Source organism: Lichenostomus cassidix, chromosome 5, assembly GCF_008360975.1.
Source record: "Lichenostomus cassidix isolate B80296 chromosome 5, HeHo_3.0, whole genome shotgun sequence".
NCBI lineage: Eukaryota > Metazoa > Chordata > Aves > Passeriformes > Meliphagidae > Lichenostomus > Lichenostomus cassidix.
In genome coordinates this window covers 50,426,547-50,440,227 of record NC_139486.1, presented here as the reverse complement: position 1 = coordinate 50,440,227, position 13,681 = coordinate 50,426,547, and the positions used below count along the sequence as shown (strand labels likewise).

The 13,681-nt window shown below is 38.4% G+C and overlaps 1 protein-coding gene across 1 annotated transcript in view; it reads right to left on the bottom strand.

The window, feature by feature from the left end:
- Window positions 1-396: 396 nt before the first annotated feature.
- ELP4 (elongator acetyltransferase complex subunit 4) overlaps window positions 397-13,681 on the bottom strand; it is a 133,180-nt gene continuing 119,895 nt past the window's right edge. Inside the window, exon 10 of the mRNA XM_085062997.1 lies at window positions 397-892. Coding sequence (XP_084919123.1) covers window positions 761-892 — 132 coding nt within the window. The 3' untranslated portion in view covers window positions 397-760. The remainder of the gene's footprint in view (window positions 893-13,681) is intronic.

The window sequence follows — 13,681 nt, the reverse complement described above, 5'->3', positions numbered from 1 at the left end:
GTTTTGAACTACATAAGGAAATCAATTCTTTCCTCTCTGGTTAGTAAATTCCATTCAAGTGCATTTTAATGCATGTAGTAAGCCATAAGGCAAAGTAATTATCTATAATATATTCTGATTTAAACCTCTCCATTCTTAATTACTGGCATATTAGAATAAAAACTACCTTATATAGTCTAAATTTATCATTACATATTTAATAAACTGATATAGAGATTTCCTGAAATTTAAGAATGGTGTTTCAATTCTAGAAATGAATGTTTTTAAAACTGTGTAGGTTGCTTTTTGAATAACACATGACAATAAATTGCTTAGTTCCATTCCTTTATTTTATTTTATTTAATAAACCATCCAACTCATTATTCATAGAAAATATTATATGAAAGTATATAAAAATTCTTTTGGGAAAAATATCTTTTTATTTTTAATGTAAAAAAAAATAGAAATGAAAGGGTAATCACAATTTTTGTATTTTAAGGAAAGGAACAAAATACTCTCTGTTTCCACTGGAGCAGAACAATGGCAGGACCCAACATAACAGAAGCTTTAACGAAAAGCAAAATCCAAACAAGACCAAAATTAGTACAAAGAAACCAGAACATAAAAAAAAAAAGAAAAAAAAAAAAGGAAGGCATCATATGACAACATGTATTTTTAAAGACTGCTGGGTCAAATCATTAAGAAAAATATTTATATAAGTCATTAACACTCATAATTAGAGTGTCATATAAATCTGAGTGAAGCTGCTAAGTAGAAATCACTAGAAGTCCAGGTGCTTCTTGCCGATGGCCATCGCACCACATCCTGAGCTCAGCAGTTTGGCGGATCCTGCCAGATCCTGTTTGCTCGCGCGGCTCACTGTGTCTGACAAGTCTGGAGGCAAATGCAGCCGCTGTGGCAGGAGATTTTCAGGAGGGAGAGGGAGAGAGAGACGGGGAGAGGGAGGGAGGGAAGGAAGGGAGAGAGAAAAACACGGAGAAAAAAAAATAAATACAGTAGAATTCATTTTCCATAGCGCGTTTCAAAATGCGGTCTTTTCCTTGACTGATCAGTGTTTATTCACACAAATAAAGCACTTCCCAGACACTTTTCTAGGCTGACCTGGAAACAGTTTTGTATGTTTTCAATATATTGGATTCTGTGAATTTGAATAGATTTTTTCCTTATGAAAATTTTCTAAACAAAATACAAATTTGTACAAGGCATTTAATTATATCTATAAGCATTTTTCCTTTAAAAACAAGTGTTTTGCCTGTATGTCAACCTCTACATCAAATAATTTGATTTCTATAGCATTATGATGTAAATGTAGTTTTATTTCAAACATGCACACGTTGTGACAGACTCTGAAAATAAATTATGTGATGGTCAAAAGATGGAGAGGGCTCACCCTGGTTGCACATTATTCTGCTAGATGTTTCCTCTTCATACTCTACTGATAGTGGCTAACAAAACCAAGCAGTGACAGTAGTTCAATTCGTATAAGGCAATCATATATGTTAATCAAAGCTTGCTCTCCCCAGTGAGTTGAAGGAACATTAAATCCAGTTTACAGATGGGGAAACACAGACACAGGTTACATGGCTGCCCACAAGCACGTGGTCCTTGCACAATAAACCTTATTTTTCAGCTATGGCAGAAATATTTCTACCCTCCCTCTCAGGGTCTCTTACACTGGAGATATATAAAAGACATGACATTACCATTTAGCTATTGCAAAGTAAGGTGAAAATTAATGTAAAACTGAGGCTTTACTTGCTTAGTTACTGGCTTGCTTTTGGACACAGTGAGGCACTGAAAGCTGGTCAGATGAGACAGTTGAGCATCTTCTGTACAGTGCAATAATTTATGAAACTGGTATCATGGAAGGAGCTTATTTCTTGAAAGATTTAGTAGGCAAAGGCTAAACTGGGTGGTTCTTTTAAAATGCATATGCTTCTGAAGGGAACAGAACAGTAGTGGCTGCAAAACTGTATTAGGAGGCTGTGTGGACTATCCTTATTCTCAGCTTTTGCTACATTTTTGCTTTTATCACAACAGGTAAACACAGCTTCCTTTCACTCAATATTTTTGGAACTTCTGTGTCATAAGAATTCAATAAAAAAAGCAAAAGAAATCTTTGTATTTAGAATGAGCTGACTGCTCAGCTCCTTGCTGGCTCTGAGAGTGTGCAACTGGGCATAACCTGGGAGATGATCCCAAGGGTTTCCCACCACTGGCCACTCCTGGCTGTGGGCAGCACTGGGAGAAGAACTGTGTTGTTGTTTTCTCCAGGGGAAGGAAATGCATCAAGCAATACATGAGGAGTAGGAAAGCCTGTGTCCAGGCTGAGATTCCATACCCCAGTGTTGAAACAGGAGAAAGGTGTGTATTTATTAATTGCATTTTGCCTGTGAAGCACAACTCACATATCAACCCCATTCCCTGTAAATACCACACAGTAACTCTGCAGCAATGACATTTCACTGTTTTAAACCAGGGCTGTGGTAGAGAACCCTTCACTCACAGTCCTCCCCTCACTCCTGAGAAGGTTCAGCCTGGCTGTAGCTGTGGACTGCAGCCCATGATGCCTCATTTCTGCCTCAACACAATACAAACAGGGCACAAGCCTATCTCCTTTGGCTGCTGAGCAAAATTTTCTGGGAAGAGCCAATGTACAACCTGGATTCCATGAGAGGGGCTGTAAACACTGAAAAGCAAAGGAGAAGGAGAAGCTGGGATGTACAGGGGAGCGCTTGGCAGATCTTTCAATCACATTTTCTTTCTAAAAGAGTGTACAGTACCGTGGAGGGTGCAGGGGAAGTGGAGTGTGGGAGGTAGAGAGATAAGTGAACTAATCCAAGCTTCTCCCACTCCCTGTTGGCATCTCTGTGCTCTCACCAGGAGCAGGAGAGGCAGCTTCCTCTAGGGAACATGTAGTAACACTGCCTTCCTCCTGCAATTACTGACCCTTTTGCCAAGCCTGCCAAATGCATTCCGAGCAAGGTGATGAAGAGCAAACAGAACCAAGACTCAGCAAACTCATCTTACACAGGGACTGATTAAATATCAGAGACAGAGAACAACTGCAAACCCTGCCACACTGGCCTGGATTTAAAAGTGTGGCCAGAAAAGAAAAAACACTTTTATATTTACACAGTTATTTGGTCAACACTGTGTTCATTTGCTAATACATATTCTAAACAGAAAATAGAAGAATGTTTACAAATTTGCAAAAACTTAGATAGGAAAAACTAAAGATCCTCAGATTGGATGTTGGAACTGCATTAGGTTTTTGCAGATGCATTTGTTATGATACAGTATTCCATTATAGAGGCATATGCTCTTCTTCCTCCATCTTCTTCAGTGAAGAGGATGCACACTGCTCATTTAGTGACTGGCTATTCATTTAGTGACTGGCTATTCAGTATTTTATTTTCTTGTCACTGTTTACTCTGAACTTTTCTGACATATTTATTGTACACTATTCAAACCTTGTTCTGAAGACAGAATGGCTTTTCAATAGCACATGTCAGTATATAGCACTTGAACGCTTCACAAATAGCAACTGTGTTATTTTCCTAATATTCTTGTGAGAGAAGGCAGCAAAGTTACCTCCATTTTAGAGACAGGGAATTGAGCCACATAAAACACATAGCAAAAGAAATTTCAGAAACACAATCTGAGGCAGTTAGGACTTGCTTTTTCAGAATGTTTAGCATTTTACATGTTCAAATGCTAACTTCATTTGCAGCTGTGAGTGCTTAGTAGTTCTTCAAGAACCCCAAGTCAGGCACTCAGAAAGGAAGAGACAAAATAAGAGTATGGAAACAAAAATGTTGTGTTGAAGCAACATGATCACACACATGTTCAGTGGTATTGGCAAAGACACATCATACCTTCCATGATATCCTTCCATGTATTAATTACGAGACCATTCCTCCTGCAATCCCTGCTCTCTCTACAATCCCAACTTTCAAACACTTTAGCAAATTGCTGGTTCTCCAGGAAGCTCATTTCACTGCATAAACCACATTCATCTTCAGAGCAGATGTATTCTGAACAACACACCCCACTAGAGTCCTTTGAAAACAACTGAGTATTACCCTGCCATTAAGATCTGAATCATTGGACACACACATGCTACCTGTGAGCAAAGCCTGCACAGGTATTTCAAAATATCATCCCTTAAATTTCCTGTGTGGACCTTAAAAACATATATAGGGCTGAAAAAAATCTTCCTAGTAAATATTTTAACCCCATTAAAAATATTCTAAATTTTAAGCCCCAAACAAACTGGAAATTCATTGCATGGCATTATGACATCTATAGGTTAAGAAACAGGCCTTTATTTTTGGCACCAATAGGGACATTATGGTCACTTGAACTAAGGCAGTATGTGATGGCATGAATAGGCTGTGATCCTTTTGGAATACCAGCACCCCAATAAAAACAGATATTTTCAGATACTTGCTGACCACAGAGAAACAAACACATTTAAAGTCTCAGTTAAGGATAAGATGGTGGACAGACTTCTCTATTTCTGAAGCTCTGACCTCCATCCCTTTCAATCTCTCTTCCTCTGATCAGTCTGGTAAGAATCAGGATGATTTTGCTCACATTGGCATTTCCAATCCTTCTTGTCCAGGCCTGTCATTCTACAACTAGTTTTCATGACAAAAATGTCTCTTCTCTGGTTATCTGCAGTCTCCAGTCAGCTTTCTGCTTCCAAGCTCTTCATTCTTGCCCCTGAAAGTCCTGTATTTCTCTTGCCTCTGTTTCCATTTCCTGCTCCTGTTTCTAAAACCTATGTTCAAACTCAGCACCAGGCTAGCCTTCCTTGCCTCAACCTCTTGTCTTCCTCATCCCCTATTTTGTTTTCCTCTTTCTCTTCTCACCTATTCTTGACCTGTCCTCCTTCTCCCCTGCTGGCACTGCTTCCCATTCCTGCTCCCTGCCCCTGTCCTCTGCCCTGGTGCTCCAGCACAGAGTGTGGGCACAGGCAGGGGCTCACCTGGTCCAAAAAGCAGGTAAATGCCTGGAGTAGAGTCAAGCTGAATGTATTGAGTGTGCCAAACAGGTGGGTTTTCACAGGACAGCAAACCCCCATCCCTGGCATAAATGCTCAACATGAAATTATCTTAAATAATTTAACATTTTCACTTAAATATTGCAGAAACACAAAACTTCCTGTAGCCAAGAGCAAGCTGGCAGGGCAACAGTATTTTAAGGCAAAACCGTAATCATGTGGCAAAAGTAAACATGCAAGTGAAAACAGGATCCTATAATCACCCTCCTTGGGATAATTTCTTAGAGCATATATTAAAGAAAGGTAAAGTTTATCAGCAAAAAACGAGGGAATGCTGGAGTAAACTTCCTTTGTACAAAGTTAATCGTGTATCTGCACTATTACAGTGTGTTTAATTACATGACCACACAGTATTTTCACCCACAGAGGCTGTCAGGAAGGCTTAAACTCAGCATCTTCAGAATCAGACTCTAGTTTTCTTTCACTGGCTGAAGAAATAACTGGCTCTGGAAGAAGGATACTGTGGACACGGCATAGCTGGGGAAGGGGCACGATGTGAGTTGTGGTGCTGTTTTGGGCAGTCCGGAAGGCTTTGCAGGGCAGGGACAATTACACTGAACCCAGCTAAGCACACAGCTTTAGGGCATGCATTACGAAAGGAAAACAGTTTAGACAAAACTTATTACATACTTTGTGTCTGCTCCTCCCTCTGCCTGAAGAAAACTTCTAATTACTTTATTTGTTCTCAACAGGGAAAAAAAAAAAGGGCAGAAGTGGAAGATGAGATTATGTAAGAGGAGAGCTCAGAAGGGACACAGAGCACTCAGTGAGCCCAGTCCCAGCACTGAGGACCAAATACAGACTGATGGTTTGTATCTGACACTGGTCTGCCATGTAAGACTGGGATGTAAAGATCCACATCATGGCTATTTCAGGAACTTCCAGTGGGCTGCTCCGTTTGGTTGGGGGGCAATTTATTTTCTAAAATTCTACTATACAAAAATACTACCAAGTGCTTTATAAACTCCCCAGGTTTACCAATGTCAAGCCTTTTTTCTCTTCAGTACTAAGAGGACTGACCAGCAGTTTTCCTAAAAGCCTCTCCTGATGTATATACTTCAGTTACAAAATGCATAGAAACAGCACACATGCTTAAACTGACTATGAAAGGAATTGAAAATACAGTAAAAACCTATGACTGAACTTAAGTAGCCCAGTGACAGGTTAAAAAAGGAGACAGCTACCAGAGATAACGTTAAAGAACTGATTACTGCACAACTACACACATCAGCTACACATTCTTCTGAGGAATCTACTGCCACTGCACTGTGGAGGCAACTAGTGAAATCCAGGACTACACTCACTCAGGATGAGAAACAAACAGTTCAAAAATTACTTGTCAGATTTGAGGAAATGTGTTTCTGTACAAACTGTTTTTATACAGAGATAATTGAGGTGGAAGACACAGCACTCAAGACACAGCATAATTTCATAAAATTAATTGAAGGCTACTAAAATCACATATTCTGTAAAATGCTTTAAGCAATAAAGAATACAAAATTTTTTAGCAACAATGCGATAAGCAGATACACATGTATTGGAAAAAATCAAAACTGCAAGTAATGTATATTACTCCAAAATAATTATTCTATTTTCATACCTATTATAAGTGTAATACTGTAGCAAAAATATACATAGTAATATGAGTGATGCAAAATCACTGAATCTCATTAAAAATGAGGTGATAGTTTGTTCTTAATTTGATTCATATTAAAGTAATTCCACTGAAGTCAACCTTGTGACTCTGTGAAGAGTTACACAAAGCTTTAACAACTGAACCCAAACTTCCCAAAAATCTTTACAATTCATTTATTTGGATCTTTGACCAAAAAAAAAAAAAAAAAAAGCTTATTAGTCTACCATGGCTGCAGCCCTGCCTTGGGGCAGGGAGATGGGTTAATGACCTCTCTAGATCCCTTCTACTTCCATTTGCTACAACTCCATGAAGACTGAAGTCACCAAAGCCGAAGGGATTTGGTTTAGGGGGAAGAGGGGGGTGGGGAGAAGAATTTTAGGAATGCTGGGAAAATGAAAGATGCAGACTCTTAGTTGGGGAGTTTTCATCCTACTTACTTCCCTTTGAAGCAGAACTCTCCCCATTCCATAAAGCCCACACAAGACAGAATGGGAACAGACTGCAGCAGAAAGGCTGAGTTCCTGTTAGTGTTTCCTCTCCTCTTTATGATGTCTGCAGTGCACCACTTGTGTTATGTTTTCCCTCTTATGTCTTTTTATTATTACCTCACCTGTAATTACTAGTAGTGATTTCTACCTTTGGGCTTCATAGAAGCACAAAGATGTGCTGGTATGAAACTAAATTTCTTCCAAAGGTTTTTCTGAAATATTTGACATGGAGGTTACAACAAGTTTTGGCTTCATCTCTGGTCAAGCTCACCAGCTGAAGGGCACCAGATACATGTAACATGATGAAATAAATTCTCTTTTATATGATATGTAGTCTACTGGAATGATGCATCACTTATATTGACATAACTTTGTAACTACTCACATACCAAAATATCGCTGTGAAAATACATGACATTTTTATTAATGCCACAAAACCTAAAACTTCTGAGTTAATATAAGTTCTCTTGTCAATAACTAAACAATAAGCCCTTTGCCACTGAAGACATTGTTAGCTCTCTCAGCAAGGAATAGAAAAGTCATTCCAACTGGCCTAGACCTGTGCCAAGCAGAAATCATATGGCTGTTGTGAAATCTGGTTCACAAATAATGACAGTGTCTCAGCATTGACAATATTTCTCTTATGGAGAGGATGGAGCCAAATTATTATCCCATAGCTGCATTTCAGTCTTACACAAATTATTCTTAAACCATTTACTATGAATCTCTTACATTCCTGTTCACATTACAATTTGCTCAGTATTTTAACAAATTCAGGAGATAAAACAGTTGGTAACTATTTCTCTGTATAATGGACATGAACTCTCTTCTTGTTCTGCTGTATTCACAGACACTACATTACTATTTTTAGATCACAGCGATGGATACATTTTCTAAACTGGTCATAAAGAACAAAAGACTTGACTTCTAAAAAGAGCATTCTAAAATTTTCTACTTTTCAGGTAACTGTGATTGACTTTAAAAAAAAATACAACTAAATCAACCCGTGTGAAAATAATCACACCTACCAGATGCACACCCTACTTTTTTTTTTTAAGTTGAAGCACAACTGAAGCCATCATGATGTTAACTATTGTTAACATCAGGTTCAGAGGGCTTCCAGTAAGAATAGATGACAAATAAACTTCTACCTATATATCCATCTGTCTGCTAAAGGATAGATAATAATACTGAGAATATTTGAACACAATACTAAAACTCTTACTTTCCACCACTTAGAGAATGTAAAATAAAACCAGGGCAATTCTCACTTTCACCTCATTTACAGAACAGTGATGTTTTATTGTGGGTTTCCAATAGTACAAAGAGATTATTTAAACAGCACCTTAAAGGACATGTGGTAAAATTACGAACCATTAATAAACCTACATCCTTTTATGACAGCTTTTGTAAAAATCCATTTTACATTTCAGAACACTGCAGCTTTCCAGTGTATCTGCTTTACAGAAGGCATATGATAATATCCAGGAGAATTAAATTCAAACTGTGCTGATTTGTTTGGATGTGCCACATGGTACTGTTTCTGTTTTCTGACCAGAAATCTGGATCCCTGAGTCTGAATTTCAAGCTTAGTTTTATAACACTGGCTGTTGTTCAGAGATATTTGTACCAATACAATTCAGTTCTGTACATGTTTGTGTAAAAGGCATCCCTAGGGTATTTTGGGTGGCTGAAGAAGTTCCAGTTCCAGACTGAGTAGAGATGGGTACATTTCTGTATGTGCAACTCCAGTCATTACTTTTCAGTGACAGGAAAGGAAAGTACACTCAATTGTCAAAACAAACTCCTTCCAAAGAAAAACTCCAATGTGTTAAAAACGATTTGTTACATGTGAAGGGACTCAAGTGAAAGATAAAAATATCAGGAAGATTTGCCATGTCTGACTCCTGAAAATGCCCAGTGTTTGGCAGGCACCATGGGGTGTCCTTCATCACACGTCCAAGGAACAGACCCCCTTAAGTCCTAGCTGTAGTTTCTGGATAATGAAGAAGCTCCCCCTTATAAAGAGGGTTGGAGCCATCAGTAATGGTTACGGGCTGCCCAAGGACTGCAGGTGTCCAACTGCTTGTCTGATCCAAAACTCAGGGGAACCCACGGTAACCTTTCAAGCAGAACTGGACTAAATACTTACATAGCATACTGCTGTAATACTGATAGAGCTCTTATCAGGCACAAATTGAAAGACTGTCTCTGTCCTGAAGAGTTTATAGTCTGAATACACAAAATGGGAAAAAAGGAAGAAGTAAAAAAAAATCAAGGCAGAAGGAAGAATGCCATGATATACAAATACTGTTTTAATGCCAAAGGTATTTTTGTTTCCTTTTAAGTGAAAAAGTAATGCTTAGAAATGTGCGTGAAAGGGAACAGCCATAGGGAAAAAATCACGTGACAAAGGGCTGAAGAAAAGATGGAGTGAAGAAAGGGAAAGATGGAGGCCAGGAAGAGATAGATTAATTTAGGCATGTTATAGTTGAGATTGGAATATATTGCCTAAATCCTGAAGGGAAATACTGTTCTAAATTCAAGCAGTAGTTCATGAGTCTGATGTTATCATCTATGTCCAAAGCAAGGACATTTCTCCAGTGGATCTGCTCTTTTTGCAGAATTTCTCCTCCCTGAGCTTACGTAAGAGGAGTGTGAGCCCCGTGATGCAAGTCTGAGTAATTCTAGGGCTCTCAGGACAGTCTGGGTGGATGCTGATGCTAATGTCACATTCTCTTCCCTGACGGATTCATTCAACCTAATTGCAGCTGTCTACAAGTCAGCCATTCAGTCTAACCTACATTATAGACTTAGGAGGAGGTGAATTGTCCTTGCGAGTGCTTGTCCATATCTGCTGATTATTCAGGAAACCTGAGTGCTTAAAACCAAATTCTTAACTTGGAGTCTAAAAGGTCAAGGGGAGGAATTCAGTCCTACAAATCCATGAAGCTTCTCACTGAATCAGTGCCTCCACTGTGTCTACTCCTGCTTTGAATGACATTGCAACATGCCACAGAGTACAGATTTCGTATCCAACCACAGATGGCTCACTGGAAATGTTCCAGAGTTGCTGGTGATGCCCACGATGCTCTACAGCAACTTGAGTCTCTCTACTGAGAACCTTGAGAAGTGTTCAAGGCACTGTGTGTACAAACAAAAGCTGTGTAAGTGAGGAGGAGGGCGAAACAGCACTCAGAGCAGGAGCATCTGTTCCAGGATTACAGTGTTACTGCCACACTCTAAAATTTCAGCTAAATTTAAAATCTAAACAAATATTTGAGTTTGCATCCAAAACTGTCTGTTAAAGTTCACTGTAATTTACCAGGCTTCTGTCTTAAGTTTCTGTCACATTTCAGAAAACTCATTAATACCCCCATTTAAAAGCCATTACTGAGGGGGTGCAACTGCACCCATTAACTGATAAAAATATATTCTGACTCTTGATGAAATTGTCCAGATAGGTTTCAACACTTCACAGAAAGGTTCTGCACCAAGACAGGTAACTCACACTGGCAGGTCTCCATTACAAGTGCATTTCAATGACTGGTTTGCCAGCTCAAAAAGTAAACGTTAGCTGGGAGGGGATATTGTTGTTTTATACAGGGAGAGGTTCTATGCTATTTATTTACTTTTTTAGGTCAACTAGAATTAGAAAATTTCCACTGCTAGGCAGCCCAGCATATCTTTGAAGCATTTCTGGGTGTCCAGACCTGGAGCACGTGCTGCCCACAGGGAAGATTCATTAGCCTTGTTCCACAGCCCACCAGTCCCTCCTCCAGACATGAGGGCTTCAGCAACAGGGAAGTGCCTCAGCTTGGTGCAGAAACATATCACACGACCAGAACACAACAATTATCACATTTGTAAAGCTTCAGGGATAGGAACAATTTAATAGCTTTTTGAAGCAGACTAATTTTCTGAAGCTTCTTATCCTTTTTTTTAAATTTTGCTTTTCATGCATGGACAAGCTCTTCTTTGCTACAGGTATTTTCTGAGTGCTTTGCAGGATTACTATGTGTGGAGAAACACAAATTATTCAATCACTTTAAAACAGTGTGAGAGAAATGAAAAAGGGTTAGGTAAGTGCAAACCACTGCTCCTAACCTCTGTTTTAAAAGCAAGTATCATTTAGATAGACAAATACATCGCCGGTTTACAAAATTCTGCACATTTACAAGCTAGGGCTGCAAAACAGTCGACCAGTTTATTTTTGCAGCTTTTCACAAACTAGAAGCTTCAGCTCTGCAGTGGCAAATGCCACTGTGAGACACTTCATGCTAAGGCAAAAAGCAGGCCAGAACAAGAAAAAAAAAAAAAGGTATTTCTGATATCATTGTCTCCTCACCCTAAAACTGACACTGATATAGGAAGTATGTTCAGTTCCTGTAACTCCCAGGTAAGGATGTAGACATTACATAATTCATATTCTAATATCTCTCCAGCACTAATCCACTGTGACTCAGGGCTACAGTTCAAAACTCCAGCTAACAAAGCCTTTTGTAGTGTTACTTCCAAATAATCTTTAGACTTCAGAAATCCCTGAAGTGTAATTTAATATCTGTAATATTGGCTCAACCTGTTTGGGTATGAAAACTTGTGGCATATTTTTATTAAATGACTGATATTACTTATCGAAACAAGAAAAAACTGCATTGGTGATCAAGTGGTCATTCTGCCCACCCTTTGGGAAACCCATGCTTTAAAGGAACTTTAAACAGAATGAGAAGGGGAAAGGTTAAAAGACAGGTCAAACTAATTTCTTTTTAAACAATTCTGTTTCAGACAGTAGGTATCAGTGTAAATGAACACAAATATATTAAATATGAATGACAGAAACTGCTATCACATTAAATGCAAGACTCCTGTGACTAATTTTGATTAAAATAAACACTACTATTTATCTGAAAGTTAGGGGGAGGGTTGAACATCTGAGCAGATTCCTACATCAAAAATCTGTTTTGTAAAGAAACTATATGTCAAATTACAGCTATTTGCTTTCAGCTGTTTCTAGCAGTTATTTAGTTTTGTACTTTTCATGTGTCAGTATTTTTTTCATTTCACTTCTTTATTCTGTACTACAAGTAAGTCTCTTTAGAGCAATAAGATCTTTAAAATCCCTTTAGTGTTTAGAAATGTCAACAATTCAGTAGATTATACTTGATGAATAGGCCAGATAGAAAAAAACCTGCCTCAAGTTTTTATCTCAAGTGAAGTAAGGTGCTTTGAAGAGCACTTGATTTGAGATTTAGAAGCCTGCCACTATTCAGCCAGACACTCTTGAGAGCTGTTAAGTCCTGACCCATAGCACGAAAACAGGTTGGAGGGAGGGAAGAAACACCAGTAAGAAATATATTTTGCACTCCCTGTGTAATTATTTCTTCTAAATACCATTTAAACATTTCCTCCTATAAATAAGTAAAAACCTAAGAGACAAGGCAACCTTATCAGACCATCTTATTTGAGTATTTCGAACGTAGCTGGAACTTGCCAGGGGGAACAGCTACAGCGCTGGAAAAAGATGAGGCTCTAAAGGAAAAAAAATATCTAAATGGTTCTTTCCATTTGAATAGACTGCACTGACATACCAAAGCTTCGTATTTTTGACAAGAGACATAGAAAACAAAGAGGTTTTCACTTCAAAATATGCAGTGGAAGAACACGCAGTGGTTTGGTTTGCTATAACTATAGAAAAATATTTTTTTCATCCTTTGCTATCACTTCCACAGTCTACAACCAATCTCAATACCAGACTACAATGAATTCATTCAGCATCACAAAGCAATCAGTTTAAGATATCTGCAAAGCAATAATAATATCAGATGAAAAGTAATGCAAACTGTAAGTCACCCCTTTTGCAGGAATATCTGTTCTTAACAGATTATTATGCTTGTGCCCAGGCTCTCTCACTCAACCCTATTTTAGCTTTAAACCTGGTTCCTTGAATAAGAACTTAGTTAATAACCTAACAGCAACTGACCACATTATTTGGGCAAATATCTCATCAGTTTCTCCTGCCCTACTTTCTGCATCTTTGAGTTTCATAGAGATATAAAAGAAAAGGCAAAACTAGGTCATTCCTGGGCTGAACAAAAGAATTTTTGTAGTAGTATAAATTACTGACCTTTCTAATAAGTCTGTCTTTCCCAGCAAACCAGGTCATCCAATCCAACTCAACTAATTAATGGTATCCTCCAATAACTAACAATAACTGAAGCACACAGTGAATTTGGGAGAAATATTTCTGTGGCTTTTCTAAAGCTGTTACACTTAAGAAACACTCTTTCCTAAATCAGAACAAATTTTGGGGACTGTGTTCAATTATTAGTTAGCATACAGTAATTACTATTACAGTAGCTGTCTTGTACTCACGGATGAATTTGTACAAATCACTGTACCTGAGCCTATCTGGTACCCTGTAGGGTCCCTTTTACCTGAGATCATTCATTCACCCATTAAATCATCACCTGTGACCTCACTGAATGTCAC